At 38.9% G+C, this 27,599-nt stretch overlaps 1 protein-coding gene across 4 annotated transcripts in view; it reads right to left on the reverse strand.

The window, feature by feature from the left end:
- LOC148323576 (ephrin type-A receptor 6-like) overlaps window positions 1–27,599 on the reverse strand; it is a 132,309-nt gene that overhangs the window by 26,205 nt on the left and 78,505 nt on the right. For all 4 annotated transcript variants that reach the window (XM_088315886.1, XM_088315885.1, XM_088315884.1 and 1 more), the window contains 2 exons: window positions 21,699–21,854; window positions 18,752–19,087 (listed from right to left, as the gene is read on the reverse strand). In XM_088315886.1, coding sequence (XP_088172012.1) covers window positions 18,752–19,087; window positions 21,699–21,854 — 492 coding nt within the window. The remainder of the gene's footprint in view (window positions 1–18,751; window positions 19,088–21,698; window positions 21,855–27,599) is intronic.

Raw genomic sequence — 27,599 nt, forward strand, 5'->3', positions numbered from 1 at the left:
AGTGGCGTATTTGTGTGCCGCAACCTGAATTTTAATAAACAGTAGGACGACCAACATAGATACGGGCCTTCCTCCCAGGCACAGCTGTGCTAATTCATCCCCTCTCACATCACTTTCCTTCAGCCTTCTCAAAGCTACAAACTTGATTAAAATCTCGCTAAGCAATTCGACATGGAACACAAACGCTGATACAGTAAAATTCCCAAAACATTGTCTAACTCAAATGCTTTGATTTTTCTTTTTTAGAAGTAAAACTCACAACGCGTGTGGGCGCATGTGCTATCAACAGGTCATTAACACACGAGAAAAGGTGTTGAAGGGCAGGAAATGGGTAGGGGGCAACAGATGCCCCAGGTCAAATGTGTTCCCTCGGGATGAGCACCTAAGCAGAACTGCCAACATTTACAGGGAGCCAACACCTGCTAACATACCACATATGCATAAATTCATTACGTTTGCACAAAATCTGACACACACACACAACACTTTTGCACATTAAGCTGCAGGCCTCGTAACAAAGGGCTTCCACTTTAAAAAAAAAACAGATTGACTTTTTTATTGTTTGTGTTTTGATTGAAGGTTTTTGCTGATATGGTGGCGAAAATTATAATTATATAATAAAATATTTAACAATATTAAATATGATTAGATAATAATAATAATAATTATTATTATTAATAATACTAATAATACTAACGATAATTATTATTATTATTATAAATAAAAAAATTCAACCAAGTGCAGGGAAGCAAGTGGAGTAATCCAAACGATATTTTCAAAAGAGCAAAAAAAAAAAAAAGATAATGGGATGAATCAAATTCTAAATTGTCGCTGTCCAGTGAAAAACACGTATGTTCAATTTTACAATATTTAAAAAAAATGTTCGTTAATGGGATGCCTGGAACGCCGAAACCCCTTTCAAGTAAAAAAAAAAAAAAAAAAAAAATCTGAAAAAAAATGGACCTAAGTGTAATTTACCCATCTCCGCAATGAGGCTAACAATTACACGGTAATTATGGTGTAATAACAGCAACTTGCTTAAAGTTAGTCGCTCATCTTTATTTAACAATGCACCTGTTCTATATTCTCCAACAATTGACTTGCCTAAAATGTTCATTTCTGACTGACAGCTGAGAAAGCCTACCTACAGGACGGTGGAGGTCACATGATCTGCTCCATTCCTGATGTGACAGTTGTTGAAGTGTTTGCAGCCAAATGAGATATGAACAACGAAGACATGGAAGGACAGCACTGACTGATTAGGGTTGTCACGTACCACCTCCGCCATTGAGTGATGCCTCCTCCACTCGACCTCCTTCACCCCACTTTTTTTTAAAGCACCCGTCTTCTCGGTCTAGTAAATGCTGTCATTAAGAGGATGCTCTTTGCTCTTGCTCACGTGTTGCTGAGTCGCAAAATGAGAATTTTGCTCACCGACAACGCGACGGATCATGGGCAGTTGTACCGATCCTGATCATTTGCGGCCCTCGAGGACCGGAGTTTGACACCGGTGCTCTAAATTAAGCTAGTCATTACCATCACTTAAAAGACTAAAAAAAATCTATTCAGTTGGTACCCAACAAAGGAAAACTATAAATAGGAATTTACAAACCGTTTTTTTTGAGGGGGTGTCAATTACTCGCAGAGTTTCACGATTTGCCTCTGCAAATAAACAACTAAATAAAGACAAAGTGCTATTCAGAGCACATCATTTGGGAACTGTGGAGTAAAACTAAATGGAAATTGCAAACAATAAATATGGTGAGGCAATTTTACATTTGACACACCTCTTCATTTTGTGCACAAATTGAGAAGTAAATAAATAAGCAAACCCAAAAAACGCCCAAATAAAAAGCCACATGCACATTGAATCATTTTTAATCGACTATCTGTCCGTGACCCACTCACAACGGGTCTGCGACCCACTTTTGGAAAACCAACACCGGCCAAATGTTATGCACGTGTCTGAAAAATTGAGGCTGATGAGAAATATTAGAGTTCTTGATCTCCTGTTATGTCTGGGACTGGTCTTCCCTCCTATTAAACTTTTGCATTTCAGGGTTATCAAGCTTCTTTTCTTCCCTGCACCCTCTCACTCTCTCTCGCTCCTTCCAGTGCCGTCGGCAGAACCCGGGTTGTGATCCAATCACTGACTAGCTGCAGCAATCACTGTCTGCTGATTGGTTTTATAATCCTCACTCGGGATCTCCGATGTGTGAGAATCAGCTGGCTGAGAAGCGCGCCAGTGAAAACAGTCATATTGATGCGTTCGCTCCCACTCTCTCACACAAAGATATTTTTTTTTCCACCATTGCTTTGGCGTCTGTGTTACATACCGTAGCTTTCATTCTCCGCGGAAGCTCTTGATTCAAGTGTTTTCGGGGACTAAAATGATATCCGAGGGTCGGGGGAGGGGGGGGGGATGTTGACATTCAAGAGAAAGTTGGTTGTCCAAAATAAATTATATATCAGGATCTTTTGTGTCTCAATTCTAGAGCGCTTGCAAGCTGCTCTGGGCACACATACGGAAATTGCTTGTGACATTTTAAGTATGGCTCACGCTGTTCTTTAATCCACCCCACTCAGTTTCTACATTAAGTGGAGGCCAGTAACTTTGGTTGTATTTATTTTGCAGTTTCGCCCCTAAATCTGGTCAAATTTAATTTATCATTGTAGGTAATGCATGTTTAATTAAGCTGAATTAGACGTTATAATTATTTAATAATTATGATTTTTCCAATTTTTAAATATATATCGGACTCAGATGAAAGGACCTGATTCACAATGCGTTGTCGTGCCTTCTTTCGTGGGAACGGATGGGCCACTACCAAGGGTTTTGATAGGAATTTTAATTAGAATTGGTTTTCATTTCATTTTGTGTTTAGTTTTTTAAATTGTATTCTTTTTAATTGTTTTTTGGGGCTGCTTTGTTAGTTTTTTATTACTTTTAGTTTTTTTCAAAAACACAGGTTTATTTTAGTTTTAGCATTAGTTTGAGTTTTTTCGAGAAATTAATAGTTTACTTGTGTGCAATATTATATAAAGACCAAGTAAACTATTCTATAGAAGAAAATTCAACAAAAATATTTTTTTAAAAACATTTTGAATTAATGTTAATTTTTAATTAATATATATATATATATATATTTATATATTTATATTTATATATATATATTTATATATATATATATATATATATATATATATATATATAATGACACAAGCATTCTATCTGCCTGATAACCTTAACCTGAAATCGTATTAAAAGATCTGCCTATTATTCTTCCACCGAAAATGCACAAGTTACCGTGTACAAAATCAATATACCTTTTTGTGGATAAATAATAGCATGACAATTTTCTTTTCAGTGACGAGATGCAAGTGAGCCCCGCTTTGCCGATGTTATATTACTCAAAGGTGGACATGTGCATTGCATTATGGGATTTGTATGCTGGCACCATCCCCAGTGCTTTTATGGCTTGCTGAAACATTTCCTCTTAAATCATGAACACTTCATGGATCATTAGTTTCACGAAGGTCGCGGACATGTTTTTACCGTGTAGTTTATTAGATTATTAGCTTGGGTCCCGGAACCAATATCTTTCATACTGCCTCTTGCATTATTGAATCCTAATTTCTGAATGCACTATTGGGGTCTTTGTGTCACGTTTCGCCTCATACAGAGTGTTTCATCACGACCCTTATTGTGTGTCCTATTTACCGTGTCCTTGTCCAACATCTGTTAAGTTGTCCAAGGACAAACAACTTCCTCCGCACGTGTGCCTTTCTGGTTGAATATCAAAATTAATTGTACAGCTGTTTGGAAGTATTCCAAAAAATGTTTGGTTGCTACAAAATGATGGTTTTAGCTCTGGAATAAATTTGACAAATAATTACAGATGTTACAGAGTTATTCAGCTGTGTAGGTGTGATGATTTCCCTTGCTGATGTCGTATGGCTGCAACATTAATATGGTCTGCGATTTTTTTTTTAGTCAAGTTTGTATTTATTTGGTTGGTCGGGAGAACACAAATTGGCAGAAATGTTTTTCATCTTAGCACTGCAATGGTAATATTAAAACACATGAGAGATTTATTCAAATTATAGAGCGTCCATAGGCGGTTTTTCAGGGTGGCAGCAGGATTGATTTATCGCCACTCCTACAGTTAGCTATGAATCAATCCTAAATACAAAATTGTATTATAAATCTTCCGGATATTAACACTGGTTTAGAATTCACTGAATGAGACCGGTGAGGTTAAACTGTTCAAGTCAGGTTGGGGCGAATCGAAAAAAATTCTTTTGGTCTTAAATACCAGGGTCTACTCTCTTCGTTACTGCCCACATCGTCTCATCCAGAGGACCACTCGTCTGAAAAAATATTTCAGAAGAATTATTCCAAGGTAGAATCGACTTTCTGTTCTCTAAGAAACAACAAAGTCCTCGGAGTGAAAAATGGATAAACTTTAAGCCCAGTGCCTCTCCAGAAACTTTTATCTCATAATAGCGAGATACGGGAGTCCATTTGCATCTCAGTCAAATTAATCATATCAAGTAATTTTCAGAAGGTGATGAACCCAATTATCATCATTCATCTTGTTACCTCCATTTCTTCACATCTTAGTTACGTGTTAAGGTAGCACATTCATTTCACTAGAGCTCACACAGTTTAATTTTTTTACATAACTTGCGTTTTAGCTTGGGGGGGGACAGTGATTCAGATTTTCAATAGCCGACGGTTACGTTATTAGTGCTGCTGAATTAAAACACTTAAAACAAAGTCATTACGTTGCGCGTCTGTCTATGCTGAGTGCTAGGACAATTTGCCCTCGGCTCACCTGCGGGGGAGAAAGAGTACAGGAAGCCAGACAGTCCACTTGAGATATATAGACACACACTGCCCCCCATGGGGTCAGCAAGATAAGCTGCTTTGGGAAAAGGGATGCACCTTTCACTTCCTGTCAACACAGGCAAGTCGTTGTTCCACACCAGTGATTCTCTGTCTTGACCTCACTTATTTCAATTCTTCCTGGCCACTACCTCCCAAAATTCCATGTAAGTGAAATATACATTCAGTATAGTTTAGACATCCAAAGATCATTCACTAAAAATTCTTAACAGTCAGTTTACCATTTCTGGAGTGACTACAGTAAATATGAAATCCAATATTTCTATGAGACACGGGCATGATAATCGGTTGGTTGCTAAGATTCGGGTCTACTGTGAGGAATAGATTGCAGGTGGCATAATTTTGCTCATCATTGACATGGAAACAGGAGTTCAAAACATTTCAAGAGATTTTTACCCATCCCATTTATAATAATAATAATAATAATAATAATAATAATAATAACACATAAAATACTAATTAATAAATATTATATAATAATAATAGTGATAATAAAAATAATAGCAATAATAATAATATAATAATTATATATATATATATAATTATTATATATAATAATAATAATAATAATAATAATAATAATAATAATAATAATAATAATAATAATAATAATAATACTAATAATAATAATAATAATAATAATAATAATAATAATAATAAAAAGAAAACAGCAGACACAACTGGAATGTACAAGAAAAAAAAGCATTTCAAACCAAGCCATTTCTCAGTTTCCAAGTTTCTTTTCGGTGAAGTTGCTTCATCCTTACGCTATTGAATAATCTATCCCGCTTCCTATATTCACTGAAATACACAGCACATTGCCTAGACTACTTACACATTCAGTCCAAATATAAACAAACATAATTTGATGTTAATCATGTTTCTATTAAGTTTATGGGCAATGCAATGTGAGTTGCATTAGCGACGCATTTCCCCGAGCACAAGTTGCTCCATTATCTCGTGAAGTAGCCACCGTGTCTAGTAAATGCAGCTTAGCCACTTATTAGCTGTAATGGGTTGTATTAAGGCATTAAAAATGCATAGCAAATGATAAATAATTTAGTAACATACAATTCACTGCCTCTGATATCAATGATTGAACTGCCCCATCATTTGAATACATTTTTAACCGTACTTGGCACCTATGAGACAATAGTATCAGAATAAATATTTAGAAAGTGTTGCGCTGTGGCTTCTGACGAGGTTGACTGTCAAACTCAAGGACACATTGACTGTGAAACCGTCTGCTAACAAGACTGTGTAGTCTGTCGGGATTTACTGCCCACAAAGCACGCCGTGTGTGTTTGTGTGAGTTATGTGTGTCATCCATCTGTTGCAGAAAGCACACGCCGCACAATTGATGGCCATTTAATGTCCAAACACACATGCAAGAACTAAGTAATGCGTTTCCTCCGTGAGAATGTATTCAGATACGCGACCACCGGCCAACTCTAATGCTTTAATCGTGTGAGGATAAATAATGTATAAGTTGTCTAAATGGAAATAAACACACAGGCGTGAAAACTGTGCACTCCCACAAAAGTCCAAGAGTCATTTAACAAAAGTTTCTCCCTACACCAAGGGCACAGAAGGTAAACAAATGTTTTAATGACTTTCTGTTCCATTTTCTTCCCTTCAATATCTGCGAGCTAAGCTAAATGCCGCCACATCACAGCTTTCATCTTTCGGTTCCAAATCCCGTGATTATGCCGAGAGCTGATTGCGTGCTCGAAAAACAAAAGGCCAAAGAACAACAAAATAGAAGACTTAAGAGAGAAATATTCAATGCTTGTCAAAACTCAATTAAGCGTAAAATCATCATTTTTCCTTTGAACGACGATTCAACCCGTCACGCATCAGGATTTTATTTCAAAAACATCACAAGCCCAATGATCGGTATTGGGAAGCCGAAGTGACGTTTAACGATGTACACTCCACTCACTTCTTTGTCTCGAAAGCAATAAATGGCTGTCCCTAGCGCAAACGGAGAGGTCACCGCACGTCTAATTATTGGCATGAAACCGCATCAGCTGTGTGAAAACAGCAGTGTCCCGCTTCTGTGAGTTCTGTCTTGAGAGGCGATTAAATGCGGCTCTACCGTTACACCACCGATGTGCCAATTTGCCAGGGAGGAAGTGTGAAAGAGGATTAAGTCTCTTATAGCCGTATTATATTATTGTTTGCCGAGGCTTAGTGAACGTCAGGTTTTTGACTCAATTTAATGTAATTAATATCGTCATTGAAGGGTGGAAATCCTTTATGTCCAAATTTGGTCAGTTTCCCATTTTTCTTACTCAAATGGATAATATTGGTATTTCCCTGCGTCGTATGTCCTTTTTTCACCGCATTATTAAATTAATTTAAATGCGTGTTGTGTCATGACTACTATCTCAATCCTCGGGAGGCTTGCCGCATTATGTAGCCTCAAGATTTAAAGTCATTTTTTTGACATAATCGAGTAAAAAAAAATTGCAGAAGGAATTTTTGTTCCCTGAAAAATAGTGATCTCGGAGGTGCGATTATTCCGCCAAACAGTTTCGTTTTATTTTTCGACAGGACGCCTTCCCAAATGTTTTTGTTTCCCTTACAACAAGGGCACAGTCCATTTGTTGGATTGTGTTTTGGATCTTCATGCAAGTGGATTGTGACTGGTCTCTAGAAAATTTCAAGTTGAAATTGGAACAACGCACTGAATCAGAATTGGGCATGAATACCTGGAGTGAGAATCTGGATTCAGATGCCAAAACACAAACGAGATTTTTTTGCCATTTTACGTCTTCTCTCCACATCTATTCACTGTGAAAAAATAGATTAATCGACAAAAACTGTTAAATGACACATTTTGCTGCATTTCTTTCCCCTCCCACTTTTTATCTCAGCTTGCACTCAGACAGTACAGAAATTTTTAGCGCCCTTCAACACTCGCCTACTGCTGACTGGACCGGTTTACAATGGCAATGACATCAGTTATGGCGGCGCATCTTCTGTTCCAAAAGGTCATGTGGCCAGATGTCATCACTATGCCAGTGCCACTCACTCTGAAAATACACTTCAGGAACTGTTGGTTTTATCTCAAGCTATCGAAACGAACATAAAACCATTTTATTCTTATATTTGGCATTTTAACATATGCTCAGCATGTTATACCGTCGATGCATTCTTACCCAGTGGCCTGATGGTTGGTAATAAAAAAGATGTACGGTGACAGAATTCCATTTTATACGTTTGATTATTTGACCTCTTTACATCAACCACTTGTGAAGCAATTCTTGTAATGGTGCGATAGTGTAGTAAGTTTCAGGTTAAATAGTGACATTGGGAGTTTATGATGCGAGTTTGTGTACTCAGTGCGCTGTATGATGGATGTATACGGTGCCGGATTGCCGAGTTTACTTTCTTTGAGCTGCGTGCAGCAGAGTGCCGTCCTGCAGTTTGTTTATAGCGGCGATATATCAGCCGACTTTCAATGGTAATCACCAATGATGCCGTGATGCCAAAAGCGATTTAGTTACTACTCAACATTTTTTGACGGTTTGATGTGGCTGCAGTTATCATCATTTATACAATATATTAGGGATGCGCCGAAAATTTGATCAAGGAAAATTTGGGCCATAAATGAGGGCAGTTTTGGTTTTCGTCCAAAAGACAACGCGGCTGGTGTTGCGATGACGCGAAAATCTTTAAAGCAAGGACTTCGGGAGGACGAACCAGTGCAAGACATCAGTCTTTGCAAAAGAAAAAAAGGAGGGGGGGGGTAGAAGAACCGCTCGGGTAGCAGTGCATCACGCCTTCGTGGCTGCCCACAGTGCACCTTGGTCGGCCACGCGTGCTCTGATGGCTCGCTGAACTGAGTAGAGGGAGGCTTCGGGGAAATGGACCCAAAAATCCCCAGCCGCGACAGCCGGGGCTGAGAAGGCTGCCTGGCTGCAGAGGACTGCCTCTCTGGCAGCTGTGAAAGTGTCCGCATCACTTGGAAGGAGCCAGAGTTTGCACTTTGGCAAATTTGTACAGCAAATAATCCGGCCAAGCATTTTTTAAACGGTTAAATTCTCAGTTTTTTTTGCAGCATCAGCCTATAAGGGTACAAATTTATGACCAACTTTGAGTAAATTTTTTCCAATTCAATTACAGCAAAAATTAGCCAATGTAATGGCTTGAAAATAGGTTTGTACATGTTCCATCTATTTATATAGATTATTTTTAATTATGAATAAATTATTATTATTTTATTTATTATATTATTTCAGTTATCTTCTTGTCATCTAAAGAAATCACATCAAATTTTGCAAGGCCCAAGTTCAACATATCAAAAGATTATGGCCACTTAAAAAAAAAAAAAAATCTAAAAATAAAATGAAAAAATAAATAAATAAATAAATAAAAAAAATAATATATATACACACACACACATATATATATATATATATATATATATATATATATATATATATATATATATATATATATATAGACATATATATATATATTATATTTATATCGATTTGGCGACTGTGGCTGTTTTTGTAAAACTCATTCCAAGAGACGTTAGATGACAGAGATGTTCGAATGTAGTGTACCTCATGAGAGCACAGCTCAGCAAGCATCCACGGATTAACTCTCGACCTCAACAAGGAGGGTTAAGACAAGAAGAAAAGCCGCTGGAAATGAAGTGAAGTACCGGGAAGCAGATTTGCATTAAAAGCGCCCAGCGTCCAGCTTCACCACACTCACATCACAGTTTTTGAAATCAAAGTTATACCGTAAATTCTTGCTAAAGGAATACTGCCGTGTAGTTTTCAGTTGTTCCGTTTTTTTAAATCCAGCACCCTGCACACATGCATTGTGCATTTTTCACACCATTTAAAAATGAATCTGATTGACGAATTGATTCAAGTGGAACATTTTGATCAAGACATAGCGAAGGTGACGTTTTCAAATCATCATACGGAGTTGTCTGTTTCAGGGAGTGCACTTTGGATTTTTCGTCTGCAAAAGATACCGTACTTTCCTAACGGCTGTCGGAACAGTTGCAGATCAGTTATCATGCTGACAGCGCAGTAGCACCCGGGCCAAATCAAATTGCATTATTTGGCACTCTGAAAGGTGCTGCTCAATACATCATTGTTTTCTCATTTAAATGTTCCATTTTGCAAGAAGAAGAACAAATACCATGAGACAAGAGCAACACGGTTACTTGTATTTATCTCGTCCATCACGAGGGCTCGTTGCTTGCTCCCACTCGAAACAGCCCTCATCTTTGAAAATTTCAGAATTTTACTTTCCAGACTGTATCATTTTCCCATTTCGCCCTCTTAGTCTGAAAATGGCCCACATACTGTAGTCCTCGCTTCTTTTCCTCACTCACACTCTCCTTCATGTGTGTGCGTTCAAAGACGGTCGCCGTGATTGCAGGTGCAGAGAAATGTCCAGTGCAGCAGGGGACAGCCCCCCTAGAGATAAAGAAGGAAAAGGGTCCTGCCGGAGAGCAAGGTCACATTGAGGGTGAACACCTTCAAAGCATGATCGATTTTTTTTTTTCTTTTTTAACACCAAAGCAAGGGAGCATCTTTGGTTCTCCGGCAGCTTGCAAGTGAGTGGTGAGCGCCCAATGTCAACGGTTGTCCCGGGCAGTCACTATCTGGTGGGGATCTATTAGAGGGAAACCCAGCACCAGTGCAAGCTAGGAAAAAAAATATTCTTAAAAAAACAAACAAAAAAAAAAAAACAAGTCATTGCTCACTGCACAGCCACGGGGACTTTCACAAGTGCATCAAACACTGGAGTAGACCACATATTTTTTTTGACCTAAGGTATAGTAGTGCTTTTTGTTTCTCTGCAAATAATTCACTGATATAAAAAAAGTTCAGTTAAATCAATGAGTTTGGATTAGTATTTTTGTGATAAGTGAAGTCTACATAAATGCTGATGCAGCACGAGGGTAGACATGGAATCGGATAATCCATCAAAAAATATATATATATCTAAAACATTATTGTGGTTGCTGTCCTCATGGAATAGCTTGGCTGGTTGTTTTTTTAGCCATTTGTTTGCATTAAGGCACGCATATTCATTACGGCTTGGTTTAAATGAGAGATCACTAATCGTATAGAAGCAAAAATTAACCATGCCTTTGAAATGAAAAAATTAATCCCTTTTTTTTTGTCATTGTAAAAACAATTTGACCATTCAAATATTATTTAACAAAAAAAATACAATTTAGTTTCATAAAGACACATTTTGGTTTTCATTTTTTTTCTCGTACATTTACAAAAATGAAGGGAAACTTTTCACCAAAATAACCTTGTAAGTGGCTCTATACTGTGTGAAATACATAAAAAATGTACATCCAGTATAGTCTGTACTGTGCTCCATACGTTGCTATGGCAACTAACTTTGAGCACAGATGTCATGGACTTCTATGCGATTTATGATCACAGATTCAAGTGTCAATGAGAACAACTATTGCTTCCTTAAACTATTTATTATAATTTGCTCCACTTCTGTGACTTTTTTTTTTTTTTTTAAACAACTGCTGAGCTTTCAGAGAAGGGTCATTGCTCATTTTAACCGGTGCAAAACGTCGTCGTTAGTGAACTTGCTGTGGTTGCTGACATTGTGACACTAGCAGGTTTCAATTAAAAGTATAGGAGCATGAAAACAAGTTCTTAATCCCTCCATCCATTTTCTAGACATTTCATCTTGTTCAAGAATCGGAAGGAGCTGGAATCCATCCCAGCTGACATCGGGCGAAAGGTCAACTCCACCACGGACCAGTCACAGGGCACATATCAAGACAAATAACTAATAATTCACGCTTGCACTGAATGGGAATTGAATACCGCAAAGTGCTTCATCCATTTGGAATAAGTTCAAACATCTTTTTGCAATCGTTACGGTAGGAGTTACTTGATACAAGATCTGCAGAATAACAACAAAGTATGACCTTGTCCCTTACTCATCTTCTGACAGAACAAAATTGACACACTGTAGCCACTCGGATTTTTTTTCCCTTTTTGCAGGCGGAGGGGAGGTGAATGGGCTTTTAAAAAGCCCAAAAATTCTTCATAAAATCCTGATAAACATTCAATTATGTCTCCTACCGGGGAAATACGGAAAATAATTCCTAGGAAAAACACGAAAATACCGTGCCCCTGCTAAACCCCGCCCCCTTCCCCCACGAGCTCTGCCAGAGACTCGCCAGACACTATAAAACAAGCTAAAAATATATTATTCCCCGCATTAGTCGCCTGATTATCCAATATCCAAAGCTCCCAAGGATTTTCTTTATTACTTTTGACGTATATCTAAACAGCTTCTGACAGGAATACGCCAATTTTGGAGAACATGAGCGAAGCCATTTAACCTTTAGCCCGTCAACGCGACACTGCTATCATGTTGCAGTAAAATATATTCGGAAGGAGTGCATGCTGACAATACTTTAACGATGCAAACGCACTCATAGCTTCATCATAAATGTATGCGACAGAAAATGAAGGATGGGATGGAGTGAGACAGGAATAAGAGATAAGGCAAATTACCAGGATAAATACTTTGATAAATCACTAAGGAGGCAGAGAACTGTCGAACACATTCATCCTGCCCAATTGTTCCTCCCTCTATCTGCCTGAACAGAAGGCTAAGGGGTGTGTGTGAATGTGTGTGTGTGTGTGTAGGGGTGGGCGTATGTGTGTTTGCATCGGAAAGACATGACAACGATGACTCGGGCATGAGAAGTAGCATCCGCATCGACACAAGGCGGACACATGACATTCATGGCTTGACATTGAATATTTCCATATGCTGTACGGTAATTGGGGCTCCCTTGGTGGATTTCCTCACTTGAGGTGCCAAGGGCGTGTATTCCTCACAGAGAGGCTGATAAATCAACTTCTAATAAGCCAGCTAGCACGGAGGTTATATTTATGGCCGCCCACTCCCCAAGGCCGGTGCCTCCAGTCCAGCTCTCGTCTCACATGCATGCAGGCATACACATGCTTTGGGGGAGGAGAAATGGATTGCATTTATATGCAGATGTCGAATATTGTATTGCTCATTGGCACACCAACAATAGTGATATGTTACCTTTGGAATTTTGCTTTTTTTGTCATCTCGAACTGCGAATCTTAAAATGCGTAAATGTTTGCAGCGACTAGCCACATCGCGAGCCGTGCAATGGAAAAGACGACTCGGCTACGACGTCACGCTGTGTATGTGGCTGACATTTCCTTCCCACCCACAGTATAAAACTGGTGGTGGGGATATGAGCTGGATGAGAATTTCCTATTTCAGACCTTGGGTGGCAAGCTAAACTGATGTCGTGCTCGGAGGAAACGTGGCTAAAAGGAAAGCGGAGCTCAGCACTTCAGCGCAGTGGTGATCGCTATTGATTCATTCAAGACTGTCACCTCTCCCCCCTCCCCCCCCCCCCCCTCTCATGCCACCCCAACCGGTGCATCGAGGCCCACGGTCTTTCAACTCATCTAATTTGTATGGCTGTTGTTGTTATTAGTGTTTCTGCAGCACAGCGCTTTGGTCTCGGGCCATGGACAAACCGCCTTATGATGCCGTGCCTAATAAACATCATTGAGATTTTCCCTGGCTGGTAATTAAGTGTGGGGATAATTTGTCATAGTTAGTTAGAGCATGGTGTGATGCTGGGAGAGGTGCTGCCTAGAAGGAGCGTGGTGGCGGAGAAGGCTAGCAGTTTCATGCATTCAACTCGTTTATAACTATAGCTACAAATTGATCCTGGCGCCTGCTGGGCTCCAAGGCAGAAGGTCATCACAGGTCAAGGAAGAAAAGACGTAATCTTTAATAGAGTTTGACTTGAACAATCGAGTCAACTTTGACAGTAATTGTTTTTGGAGTTCCAATTACTGAGTCACTTTGCGTACATGACGACAGTTTTAGAAACTAAAGTAGAATGCAAAGAGTGGTTTCCGGCAGCGGTGCTGTCGACGTTGAAACAGTCGGTCAAACCTGAGGTCACATCTGCAGGTATTGACATTGATTGTTGAAATTCTTGACTTGGAAAGTTTACTGGTATATTAGATAATTATGTGCACTGTATACAGGCGACAAAACAAAAAAGCAACCGAACAATATTGCGGCATTTTTTTAAATTTAAATCGTATTGTCTTCAATAAATACTGTGGAAAGATTGTAACACTGTAAGGTGTTAAAATGTGAAAATGGTTACGAGTTAAGAGCTTCCATTCCCAATTAAGAAAAGTAACACAAATGTAATTAGTTACATAACTTTGAGAAAGCAATTGAATAGTTAAACTTCTATTCATTTTTCAACAGTGTTGAGTTTTAACACTATAAGGTGTTAAAATGTGAAAATGATTAACAGCGAAGAGTTTCCATTCCAAATGAAAAAAAAAATGTCATAAAAATGTAATCAAATGCAATTAGTTAAAATAATAAAAGTAATTGAAAAAGTTTAAACTTCTATTACATTTTCAACAGCGTAGCTTGTAATAGCAATTACGTTTTCAAAGTTATCTTCCCAGCACATAATTTGGCATTTTAGTAAATCAGACCGTTAAGAGTCAGTGTGAAGGTAAAGAATGGCACTCCAAAAAAAATAAATAAATAATAAACCCTCCCACATCATTTCATAAGCATTTTATCCACTGACTTTCTTGTCTCCTCCCATCTACAAAAGACTGCCTGATTGGAGTCTCAAGTTTCTGTTCTGATGTGACACGGCAGCTGAGAGCCTGACCCGTCCGTCTCTGATTGCTTTCAGTGACATAGACAATTACCAAGCTGCTTCCTGTGATTAAAGACCCTCGCGTTTCTAGGACATCTTCTTGCCAGCTTCTGCCACGTCTTGCAACAGTCACACACCTGGCCACCTTCATTTCGCCACTCGATCGTTTCGTTGCTATTTTGAAAGTCAGTTATAAAATTCACAACGACGTCACAAGTTCGCAGGACGTGTTCCTGCAGTCAGTGTGAAGTTGAAAGGACTGTTTCACATGAGTAACGTAATAACATTATTTCATTGACTAATGGAAATATTTTCCACATAAGATTAGAGCGATTATATTTTTTATATTATTATTTCTTAGTTGATACTTTTCCTTTGTTCTTGTTCTTACGTGTTTATTTTAAATAATGAAATGTTCACCCATGTTACTTTTCAATCAAGCCGACATTTTTGTTTTTTTCAATTAATTCACTTTCTCTATGTTATTATGATTTTAGTACCCTTCCTTGATATAACTCAAACACCTTTACAGTTCCTTTTTTTTTTTTTTTTTTTTAATGGAACAGACCTCAATGTAAATTTGATTTCACATCCCAAAATAGGGCATAGACTGTACAATGTTCAGCCTTGATCGACAATAATTGACTTACATTATATGAGAACCATCTTCTACACTTCAATGATTGACTCTTTGTCAGGTAATTTAGTCCCTTTTCATCCCGGCATCCCTTTTTTTTTTGTCTTCTATTCACATCCCCATGCAATCATCTTCCCATTCTCCTACTTCTCATTTTATATTCCCTTTCACCTTCTTCTGGTTCTGTCTTTTCATTTCATTTGTCTCTGTCCTGCTCCTCTCTGCTTACATTGAAATCCTTTTTTTTTTTTTTTAAAGCCCTCTCCTGTTTGGAGAATCTCATTTTCATCAGCCGATCCATGTATGAGCAAGCAGCTAATTGTGGTCATATGGCAGAGTAGTTTGTCTTGCATTGAAATAGATTATCTCGAAGTACTTGGATGATATGGATGGATGATCTATTTTTACCGTTCTCTGCCAGTTTCAGTGCGTATAAAGTATGCATGTCATGGAGATTGATGTTTGTGCATATATAGATATATGAATCACAGAATACAGAAAAGGTTATGCTTGACAGCAAATTATCACAGGCCATATAGTTTCTGAGTACGAAAGGATGGTTTGTGTGGGTGTGTGTGTGTGTGTGTGTGTTTGCAAAGAAACCCATTAAAGCCATAACAAATCATATATGGTAACCTCACAGGCATAAAGTATTTACCAAAAGCGCCATCTGCATTTTAATATCTAAGACTAATTTATCTTTGGCTGCAGTGCATTATTACAGGATTCTTGTTGCTAACCCTCCCAACACACGGGGAAACCACATGCCTCTTTTCTGCTGATGGCAACTCTATGCTAATGGTGTTTTCTCTTCCCCTTTCCGAATCGGCCAGCATAGAGTTTTAAGTGGATCTCACAAACTGCAGTTATGCATAAAATAAATAAATAAATAAATAAATAAACAAATAAATTGATTTAAAAAAAAAAAACAAGTAAATAAATAAATACAATAAAATAAAAATAATCAGCCCAATGGCCAGATCATTTTTGTAAAATTTGCTTCAAGAATCTTACAAAAATTTGGAGTTGGAATCAGAGTTTCATTCATTTTAAACATTACAGTGACGTCGTTTGACATATCGACGGCCAAAATGCAAAACCTCCCATTTGACAAAGCTATCAAATCCTGGTCTAGAAGGTAAACCCTGGCACAGTTTGTCTTGAGTTCGTCGCATCGACCTCACAGTTCTGAGGAAAGTTCTGGAGATCTGTAGAGTGTATTATATCTTCCTCTTTCTAATATGATGATATTTTAACTTGTATGCATGCCAGACATATTCACATCGATGCATACCGCCATAAACAATTTTGCAAAAAAGTCCCAAACCACTTAAGAGCAGGGATGGAGCCTCAGGTTCCTGGCCTCATTGGGATCAGATACTCTTCTTTTTTTTTTTTTTTTTTTTTTTCAAAATATCTATTCAATCGAGCCAAAATCAAAACAAACATGCCCATAAAAATTACTCTGAAAAAAAAAATAAAAAAATGATCGACCTGACTCCAGCTCCCTAAAGCACTTTAAAAAGCTGTAGCTGAGTATATTAACCTAGTGTATATTAACGCTGTCTTGAAGCCAAGGGACTTGCTGTGTGTCTATGCATTGAACTTGGGGAATCTTAATGAAATAAAAAGGCTAGGTGTGACATTGTGTTTACCTGCAAAGACTGCCGAGCTGTCCCTGGACACGCGCAGAATAATGCATTTAATGTGTTGTGGCTGTATGAGAAAATGTGTTTTTCCCCCAAACTCCCTGAACAACAGAGGAGCAGAGGGTGGGATGGAGCCAGCGAACAAAGATGACAGAAAACTGTACACTAGAGAAGAACACAAGGCGGGGGAACACAAAAAAAAAAAAAAATGTGTTTGCAAATTAGAAATTAAAAGCCTTTACATTCTACACACCATACCATATCCCGCAGGAAACATGGTCCTTTCAACTTAAAAACTCTTATTACGAGAACACGGGTTGTGAGAAAACACTCATTAATTTTTTGTCATTATTTACAGAAGTGGGTTTGCAAAAAAAAAAAAAAAAAAAAGAGTTTGGCATTTTGAAAAGCGTGGAGCCCAACATATCCCCATATGAGGGTTTTGGCAACAATAACAAATATTTTATTTAATTTTTTTTTATCTATGGAAGAAACCTTGAGCAGATCAAGATAAACTAAATGTCCCTTTTAGCCATATAAAATAATGACCGGATCAAATCTTACAAAACTAGAACCAGATTGATCGACCCAGCAAACCACAACAGGTGAATGGCACCGAAAATAATGTTGGACGCTCACCTGCAGAGAAGCGAGCCAACCAATCAAACGGCCTTGCAGAAGCAATATCCCCATTAAAAGCTAATGAGGTGTTTCCCCACATCAGGGTCCGGGCAATCCATCAAATCCCACAGCAAGATTTATGTTTGACTTTTCTGGAAAACTAACAAATAGACCGGATACAAACGGGCCCTCCTGGCTTGAGACCAAAACGTATCTGTCTCCAAAGCCACAAGTCCGAACTTCTCCTTTTCCCGTCAAGTTATACGTCAGGCAATAGGCTCATCTCTTTAAAGAATTAGAATTAGAATTAGAAATCCCTTTATTGTCATTGTACTCAAGTGTGCAACGAGATTAGAGGGCTCCCCTCTCCAGTGCAATACAACAATAATACAGACAAATATATAAAATAGATAAATAAATAAGAGAGTGCAATGGAATTTAGTACTGAATAGGGTATATAAAAAGTGATAAAGACATGACGTATGCTTGCAATATTACAACAAACAACTACTAAAGGTACTTAATTGCATTTAGTCAAAATTCATTTAATTACCATGTCGTTAAGAGCTTGTTAGACTGAGATCTCACATTTTGAGCTTTTTAATTGAACATCTGCTCATGGATGTTCTTCAGAGAGCAAGTGATTTTTTTTTTGAGACAATTGGTAGAGGTGTGATTAGTGTAGTGGGAAAGAAAGTCAAGGTCATAGGAAGATACATATGGATGAAATTATGACTTTGGTGTGCTTTTTGTGATGAAAGTTTAACAATGGAGGAGTGACGCAAGGTTATTCCGTTTTAAATGTATTGTATTTAAGCCAAAAAAAGGAGAGCATGCACCAAAATTATTTTTTAAAAAAAATCAAGAATTGTTTTTTTTAGGTATTTCCGTCAACAGATGTAATAATGCATCTATTAACAAGGAATGAGACGAGATACTATGTTACGGCGTATATAAAAAGTCAACACACCCCTGTTCAAATGAGTTTTTTGTGATCCACAAAAATGAGATTGGTCTTAATCCAAAGCAATTTAAATTGGTTCTTCCTTTATGTGAGCTTGAATGCGTCTGCTTTGGCACACAGCCACATAACACCCGTGCCTATACAATATCGGCGTTTTTCCTACTTTCCCGCCAGAAAAGATATTTCTTTTTCTAATGAAGTGATAGGTCACAATAAAAGCAGGAAAAAAAGTTTTCAAATGATTCACACTCACCACGCTGATCGGTGCTGACAGTAATGACGGCGACCTGTCGAGGAAATGAGCTCAATTCTGAAACGCCGTTGAGTGATTCGATCTCAAAGGTATAATTAGCGTGCGCTGAGAAGTCCATGACGGTGACAGAGGCGGTCGTCAGGCCCAACGGTTGGGGCAGGAATCGCAGCTCCTCCTCGCAAAGCTGGCACTGGCCGGGCTCTGGACCGCAGCGTTTGCACTGGACGTTATAAGTGAGGTCTCGGCGACCTCCGGTGTCACTGGGGGGGGACCATTCCAGCAGCAGACATGTGCCATTGAAGTTGAAGAGTAGGTTACGTGGCGGGGATGGAGGGCCTGTTAAAAGAAGGAAGGAGAACATAAGTATCGGGATTTTTAACATTTTTTTTTTTTAATTTTATTACAAATTGTATAGGGGAACATTGGTTATTATATCGGTTAAATTTAATGAATGGTTTTGGTGCCAGTATGACTCATACAAAAATAAATTTAAATGTAGACTGCAGTGAGAATAATTGTTTCACATATGCAAATGAACAAACAACCAAAAGCAAAAAATAAATAAATAAAACAGCCGCTCAAAATACACCTTCCCACAAACGTAAGTGAGTTCTTAAAACACGTCGGTCCATTCTGTAATTGCATCTCACTAAAGCATTCCTTCAGCATAACCAAGCTACTTGGCTATTCTGGGGAGAAACAACCTTCAATGTCTTACTGTCAGTGGAACACACGTAGTGAGAAAAGAACAGGACCTAGGATTGACCCTTGGGGCATAGAGCAAGAGAATTCTCAAAGCGCTGCTAAATTAATAGGAAGAAGTTTTCCCCAAAATGCAACGTGAGAAGGTTAACAGGTTGTTTCTCGGCTGTACTAAACAACGCCATCCATTACATTCTTCGGCCTCCTTCTTATTTGAGTGTTTACGGTATTTTTGTGCTCCCCGGATGCGCGTGTTTGTGCGTCAGAGTAAGCATTGTGCTGTAGCACGCAGTCGGCCGTCAACAGGGTGGAGTTAAAAGGCCTGCGAGATTTGAAAATTCCTTTTCTGCCAAGCTCGCTGTCTGCCAAGACAATGCGATGTCTCCCTGTCCCTTAGCAACCCTCCATCCCGCTCTACCTTCGCTTGAAATCTCAGCAGACAGCAACGCTCCTCCTCCACTTCTGTCAACGTATGTCCATTCTCTCCCCTTCGCTTTATCTGCCCCTGCCTTTATCGGCCATCATCGCAGCTCCTCTATTCTCTCCACCGGGCAGAATCCACCCACCTGGCCCTCCTGTGGATCAACCCCAATGCCATCAATCAGCTTCTATTCTCCTCTAGAGGGAGATTGGGATCGGTATCCTCCTTTCTTTCTTCCTTCAATGTCTACTCCACCCATGTTTCCGCCACCTTTATCTCTTCCCATGTGATATTCTTGCTTTCTTCCTTCCTGTATTTGGCTTTTAAAGAGCATTTTTTTGTGTCACAATGAGGAGTGCCAAGAACTCTAAAATGTAAACTCAATGACATGAGAGGTCAAAATTATTTTCCTTATCGAGCATGTCATATACTGTCGCATCAACATGATTTTGTGGCGCTGCGCCAAAAAAAACCGGCAGATCCTGATTCATATTAGGAGTGAAATATTAATATACAAGCGGAGAATTTCCTTGCAGATTTAACTCCCAGAATGACTTTTTTTGCACCATTCATAGTACAAATCGTACTATCCCCCATCCATAGAAATATTTCAGTGATATTCTCGTCTATCTAAACGACAGCTAAATGGCGTTTTAATTAAAAGGGAATAAGTCTAATTAAACTTTAATCAAATGCAAATATTACTTTGTAATTACCGTCCGGGAATCAACGGCGAAGAGGAGGCTAAGGATTGGATCGCCTATCCAAGCGCAATTAATTTGATTAGATCGTGCACTTTGAACTCTGAACAGATACGTATTAAATATCACAAGGATCATCCCGAGTCGCAGGTATTAATAAGTTGCCGTGTTTCACGTCAATCACAATTAGCCACTTTAAAGCGAGTGGCGAATCACTTTCCCCAGTATGAAGCATGACTCACAGCTGAATAGAGACACGTGATTATGTACTGTGACGCAAAAAAAACCCAGCAATGTGCGGTTAAATGTATACAGTATGGGTCCAGTGAGGAGTGTTGGGCAAGCTACTGAAGTTATTTCGACAGTAAATGTAGCGTCACTGCACTGAAGCTATCCACCAAAGAAGCTAAGCTAGCAAGCTAAGCTACAAGGAAATGATAAAAGTAGCTAAACTTCGTTGAGCCTATTTAGAAGAAAACCTAGATAATATGAAAATGATGATGATTTTTATTAATACAGCAACAAAAATTGTCTTAGACAAATGTAGTGCTGTTATTTATGAATTTAAGGTAATTTAATTAAACAAGGACAAAACAAATAATTTATCATAGCTGCAGATAAGGTCGTTGTTGTTTCATTAACACAAGCTTATTTTGGTTGTCAAATATCAATTTGACTATGTCAACAGAACACTATAATTTTGTTTTGGGGAGAAAAGTTCATGCATAAACAATTTAACAGAATATAACATATAACCCAAAATGATACGTTTCACCTCCTTGTGTCTCTGAATTTTATTCAACAGGCGGTAAAGACGAGTTGCTAGCTAGCGCTATGTTAGCCTTTGACATTTGCTGACTGAGTTGCGATGACTTGACTAGCTTAGCCAGCAACTGTTTATTTATTTATTCTTTAATTTTGTACAGTTAGGGTACACCAAAATGTCCTCAAATTCGCATTGGACATCAGGTATGTTGACATAAGCTTGCTTTTGGGTAAACTCTAAAATGTGTACATGTTCCGTAAGAACTCATAGTAAGTAGTAATAGTCTTCAATTTTGCATTTTTCTGTAATCTATAATTTGAAAAACCGCAACATGTGCCAATGATCGAGCATACTCACGTGTGCAAGCCATAGTTGGAGGATCTTTCTCGGCCCTGAAATATCCCACTTCACATCGGCAGACTGCAGCTCCTTCTCCATAGCTGAAAGTATTTAGCGGGCACTTTGAACACTTGATGTTTCCAGCAAAAGCCTTGTAGAAGTCTGGCTGGCACGCTGAATGGGACAAGAAATAAAACATAAAAACAAGGCAGTGAGTGAAATATGACAAACAGACGTGAAATATGATTAACAGCCTCAATTGGTAAACCAACTTTTAGGTTTGAATAACTTCTTTGTTTAAAATGAAAAATACGATTAGTTAATGCAAACTATTTCTGTGATGTCTTATTGTAGCTGATTTAACATTGAACAGTCAAGTATGAAAATCGATGCAGCAAGGCGCGAAAAAAAAAAATAACACACAAAAACAAGATTGCAACACAATGAATAGTGTCAATGCTCACGGCAGGGCAAGGCAACCGGCATCATTAACCTTGTATACCTTGTGTCCTTGAGTACCAATCTGTCTGTCAACCCCGACGCCCCCCCCCTCTATACAAAATCCCTTTGACTCTGTCAACCTAATGGGGGGCCGTCGGTCCATCTTTCATGAACCGAGGCGATGTTTCTTTTAAACCCTTGTAACAACATTCTGCCTCAATTTGTCTGGTCAGACTACACTCGAGGGCCACAGTGGTGCTTCACGGTGGCTGACATTGAATCAACTGAGAACTCACACAAACATGCCTTCAAGAATGCGCACCCAAACAGTACTGTACTGTAAGTGCACATTTCGATCAAACGGATTGCTAAATGACTAAGGGCATACTTTGTAAATGGATCATGTAAAAAGCACCAAATGTTGAAAACAAAAATTATAGCTCACTCTCAGAGAGGGCGGCTTGCCTGACATTCCCGTTTCCATCAAGTCTAAACATGGAGTATCTTATCTGTGTGGGTACAGATATGGCTGTGAGCTCTGTAACTGACAAAAAGACATCCAACTGGATCTCTTGACCGATGCGTGGAAGAAGCCACTTTTAGAGGGCAGCCCTTCTGCACATCTCGGAGGTGAACACATTCGAGCTGGGTACAAGAAAATAGTTTTCTGACTCACTGGCCTTTGGGGCAGCGGTCAACCATTGGCCCTCCGCCCAAGGTTAATGGGATCTGGAAGTCATCCAGAACATCCTCACAGCCTTAAGTCGTTGAGAGGCCTTCCAGATGATTACCCAAACTAGTGGATTGGCCACCTTTTGAATAATTATTTGACATGAAAGAAATAGTGTGAGCCCACTACATTTATGGGATGCCATGCAACTCATTTTGAAGCAGACTCAAATGAAGCCAATCATGGAATGAGTAAGAAGGAAACAAAACCCCCCTTTTTTTTTTTTTCTTTTTTTTTTTTTTTACAATTGCTTTTCATGATAACATTCTTTATAATGATCATTACGGTAAGCGCAGAGGATTTATACATTTGAAATCCCGGACAATTGATCTATTCACCACCCAATTCCGAGGGGAAAAAAACAAACAAACAAACCTCATTTTTCTTTTTTTTGACATGCATGTAGGTGGTATCGATTTTCTAAATCTTGGCAGAAACAAAAACAAGCATTCTTCCCACGTTGTGAAACTGATGATTTTATTGTTTCTCTCAAATCAATGAGCATGTTCATACATTCGAAACCATATCAGTGACATTTATTCAAGTCCTGCGTCATAACTGGTCAAATGCATGCAAAATACGCAGGTTCGTCGTTAGCATGAGCAGTCGTTGCAGCCGATGGGGGTGGTGAATCCTTCTCCCCGGTGGTCAGCGAAGGAGAACAATTCCAAGAGGAGCACAATTCTGCAGCATTTACTTGCAGAACCACATCAACAAATGTTGCAGAATAGTTCAGCTCTTGAAATCAAAAGCAGTGTGGTGAGGAGGCGATGCAAATGAGAAGAGATCGCAACAGAGATGGCGGCACCACAAGTTGATAAAAAAAAAAAAGGCTCAAACCATGGAAAACCAAAATGAAATGCAACTTTCTAATTTTCAATTGTCCGTTTTTACTCACGGCAGTAATTACAACTCTTGTAGGGAACGCATACGATCCCCAAACCACATTGAGGATCTCATTACTTGCAGTTAGGCTCTTCGGATTTTGTCAATCTGGTTTCTACTTTAACAAAACCAAATCCCCCTCCCTCCTCCATTTAATTATCCCCCAGCACCGACAAAATGACTGTTCCTGGTTGAATCAACTCGATGAATCTGTTTTGGTATGCTCCCATATTCCATCGTCTCTTGAGAAGTGGCACTCTGGTTTTGGTATTTCATGCAATCCGGAGCGAAGCCCTTAACACGCCTGCAACACGTATGCGACCCCCCACCTCTCCTCTCGCCACCATCTTCATTAACTGACGTGAGTGCACGCTCTCTGATTTGCACTCGAGCATTACAGTTTGCCTCACTACGCATCTCGGCTGAGGTGTTGGGAATGGTGTTATTCAGTTTGCGAGAATGAGTTGCTCAACCGTTTATTAGCTGTACTAATGCTGCTTTAAAACTCACATCTAATATTTTCTTTTCCTCCCGCGGAACACGAATAGGAAAGTGGGTCTACATGCTTTCGTTTCATTTTTTTTTTTTTTTGTAATTTATTGCATCACATTCAATATGTTTGTTTTTTGGTGACTGCCTTGATCGCTCACAGTTTTCGCTGGCCGCCCTCATTTAAGTGTCTATCACGAGTTACTCTGCCAGGTGTCTGGTGATCACACGGCAAGTAAATGAGTATTGAACCAGTGTCTTGGTTTGTTGGGATGGATGAGGACGGGTAAAGGACACAAACAGCAGCCAGAAGCTGAAGGCACAATCTGGTCGATATTCAATTGGACAGTGACAACAATTTTTGTAATTTTGGATCTTTGCACGCCCACGAGGGTTTTGACAGTAAGGTAAAATGAACATGAGTGAAACAGAGACCATTAAAGAGTTTATCCTTTATTGACTACCAACTGTATGTTCATGGTCAGTTGTGCCATATTATTCAATCACAAACCAAAGAAGTGTTTAAAAAAAACAAAAAAACAAAGTAAATATGATTTTTCTGGTCCTCTTGTGTTCTGTTCATAGTTGACTAGCTTATGTGAGTCGTTATATTAGTTAAATTAACTCATTCACTACCAGCCGAGTAAAAAAAAAAAAAAGACGTATTTAGCCGTCAATGGTAGTAAATGAGTTGAACATGATGCAACAATCATTCATTATATTTTTTCTGTTCATATCCAACAGAGCTTGCTTTCCTGATGCCAAAATTATTCATTGTTCATCGGCACGACTGGCCCAAATTGACACCTCTTTTTACTGAGAACGTCTACACCACTTAATAATAATAATTTCAAATTGAATACAAATAGGCTGACATTTGATACTGTGAATTTAGAATGGATTTGATTCTCTGTAAAATTGGAAGATTTCTGGTGTTGTTATTTAATCTTTATTTACAGTGGTAGTTTTCACCGGTTTAATTAGAAGACAATCGTCTTGTATGGCGGTTTGTTGAATTTAATCGGGCTTGGCTACGATAAAATGGGAGCAGTCTCGTTATTGGAAAGGTAAGAGAGGCAATAAGCTGTTTTAATTCTGCTTATTTTCAAAAGAAACAGTATACAAAAGGATAATCAGAGCTAATTATCTCTGCCATTGACTGCATTGAGAGTGTAAGCGCCTCTATAAAAGATTCAAGCAGTCACATGAAGCTCTCAGCCACCAGAATCGAACCGTTTAATGCAACTTCAGCTTTCAGTCGCACTGAAATGAAGTTATGTTTTAATGATTGAAACAAGCTCTATTACAAAGTGACACATCCCAAACATAACACAGCCAATTTCGGTCTTGCATTCAAATGACCATTCGCGAAAACAACTGACACTCATGAACACCACAAACACATCCTCGCCACAAACGCAGGGGTGGGCAAACTTTTTGATTGGTGGGCCACAATGGGTTCTAAAATTTGACAAAGGGGTCGGACCAGGAGCAAATGGATGGAGTGTTTTGGTAACCTCACCTCGCCGGAGAAAAAAAAAAAAATCATTTAATTTTAAATGAAAGAGAACAAAAGCATCATAACGGTGTAATTATAACAATCTCTTTGAAAAAACACAGTATTTAGAAAATAAAACAAGATTTATTCATTTAAATTTTTTTCAAGTTCGGCGGGCCGGAATAAAACATTTAACGGGCCGCATGTGGCCCCCGGGCCGTAGTTTGCCCAAGCCTGCTCTAACGCACTCCCATCTAGAGTTGAGCAAACGCTGTCTGACGATCGCTTTGGGATGGATAGTAACAAGGACTTTTTACAACACTGTCTGACAGACCTCTAGCACAAATGTATGACTACGAGCCATAATGAAAAATCCCATAAATCGACTCTTAATTGGAGGAGGCGGATGACACAAACATTGTGGAATCTAAGAAAACCTGTAAAGTCGAGACTCAAAATTCACACTAATCTCCGCATATTATTCGTCGTCGCTGTGTGTATTTAACGACCTGTTCTGTGTTGTGCTGTCATTTTGTCCGCTCCTTGAGTGAGGTTCGTGTTGTTTATCGAGCACCTGTCTGTTTGCGTAATATGTCCAGCGCCTTGCCTCTCAAATGTTGACTATTACCCGCATAAATGAAGAGTCACCTCCACGGAAAAGCTGAAGGCTTTTGACAATTTCCTCAAGATTGCCACAATATTAAAATAATCTCATCTCATTAATGGACGCCTGTAACACATCCTGAGAAACTCCACAAAAACACAGAAGCTTACCCCCCAAACGTAAACATGTATCATGCCAAGAAAAAGAATTGCAAAATTTCCAGCTTTGGATAGCACAAGAGTAAAGAAATATTTTGATTTTGAAGTATTTTAATTATTTTCTGTGTCTGTCCTGTGAAATGGATTTTTTTGTGTGTGATCAAGTTTGACATCCCTGCTCTACGTCAACGAATAATCAGTTTAGAGAGCTAAAAAATCCAGAAGCCCCGTTCCGCATAGCGTTTCTGGACTGCGATGCTGAACTTAAACCAAATTAAATATCGTACCGAACGCCTTTGTCAGAGCTGAGCTCCCAATGTCGTATGTTAACAATGACATTGACTGCATCGACTCGTTTATCGGATTCTATTAGAGGTGGACCACATCATTCACTTGATCTAAATATAAAATTTAATGTGGCTCCTCTCTCATTTAACGTCACATACGCGGCGACTTTTACACACAGATGAGTAGTCAGTATATTCTTTTGCTCTCTGGTTCCTGTCTGTTCTATAGAGTTTAATAGTGTTTAATAAGGCTGCTATTACACCGGCATAATCCCACTCTGTCATGCACCGACACACAACCAATTCCATTTCCATCGGCTCAGCTGTTTTCTCTGCGCTCCAAAAGTTCATTTCAATGAACAAAAACGAGGCTTCAAATATCAATTAATGAACGAGGAGAGAAAGCTGATGGACGCTTCGTTTTCTTAAATCCTTTTGGTATTCTATTCATTCGTGTTGAATACGTTTTTATACGGAGGTGCGTTTGAAATATATCTTATGTGACAGCAGTCCTGGAACTTTCCTTTTCTGTCTCGTATTTACTTATTTAAAGCGACACAATTTTAGAGAGGGCACTGTGATGTGTCAAATGAAAGAAAAAAAAACAAGGTAATGAAAACAACCCTCAAACATTCTTTGCCGTGATGGAGGTACAAAAGCAAGCCCTCTGTGCTGTGTATGTGTCAATGTTCCCTCTGGGTAAGTAAAAACACAAAAAGGGCACATCTCTCAAGTGTGGCTTTATCTCGGACCGTTTGTTGCTGACTGCCAGGGAGTCTAATGGCGTCTAATTTACAATGATGTCGTCCCCCTCTCAGCATCCTGGC

This window comes from Idiotropiscis lumnitzeri, chromosome 14 (assembly GCF_059441095.1).
Source record: "Idiotropiscis lumnitzeri isolate Australia: NSW breed Sydney's pygmy pipehorse chromosome 14, RoL_Ilum_1.0, whole genome shotgun sequence".
NCBI lineage: Eukaryota > Metazoa > Chordata > Actinopteri > Syngnathiformes > Syngnathidae > Idiotropiscis > Idiotropiscis lumnitzeri.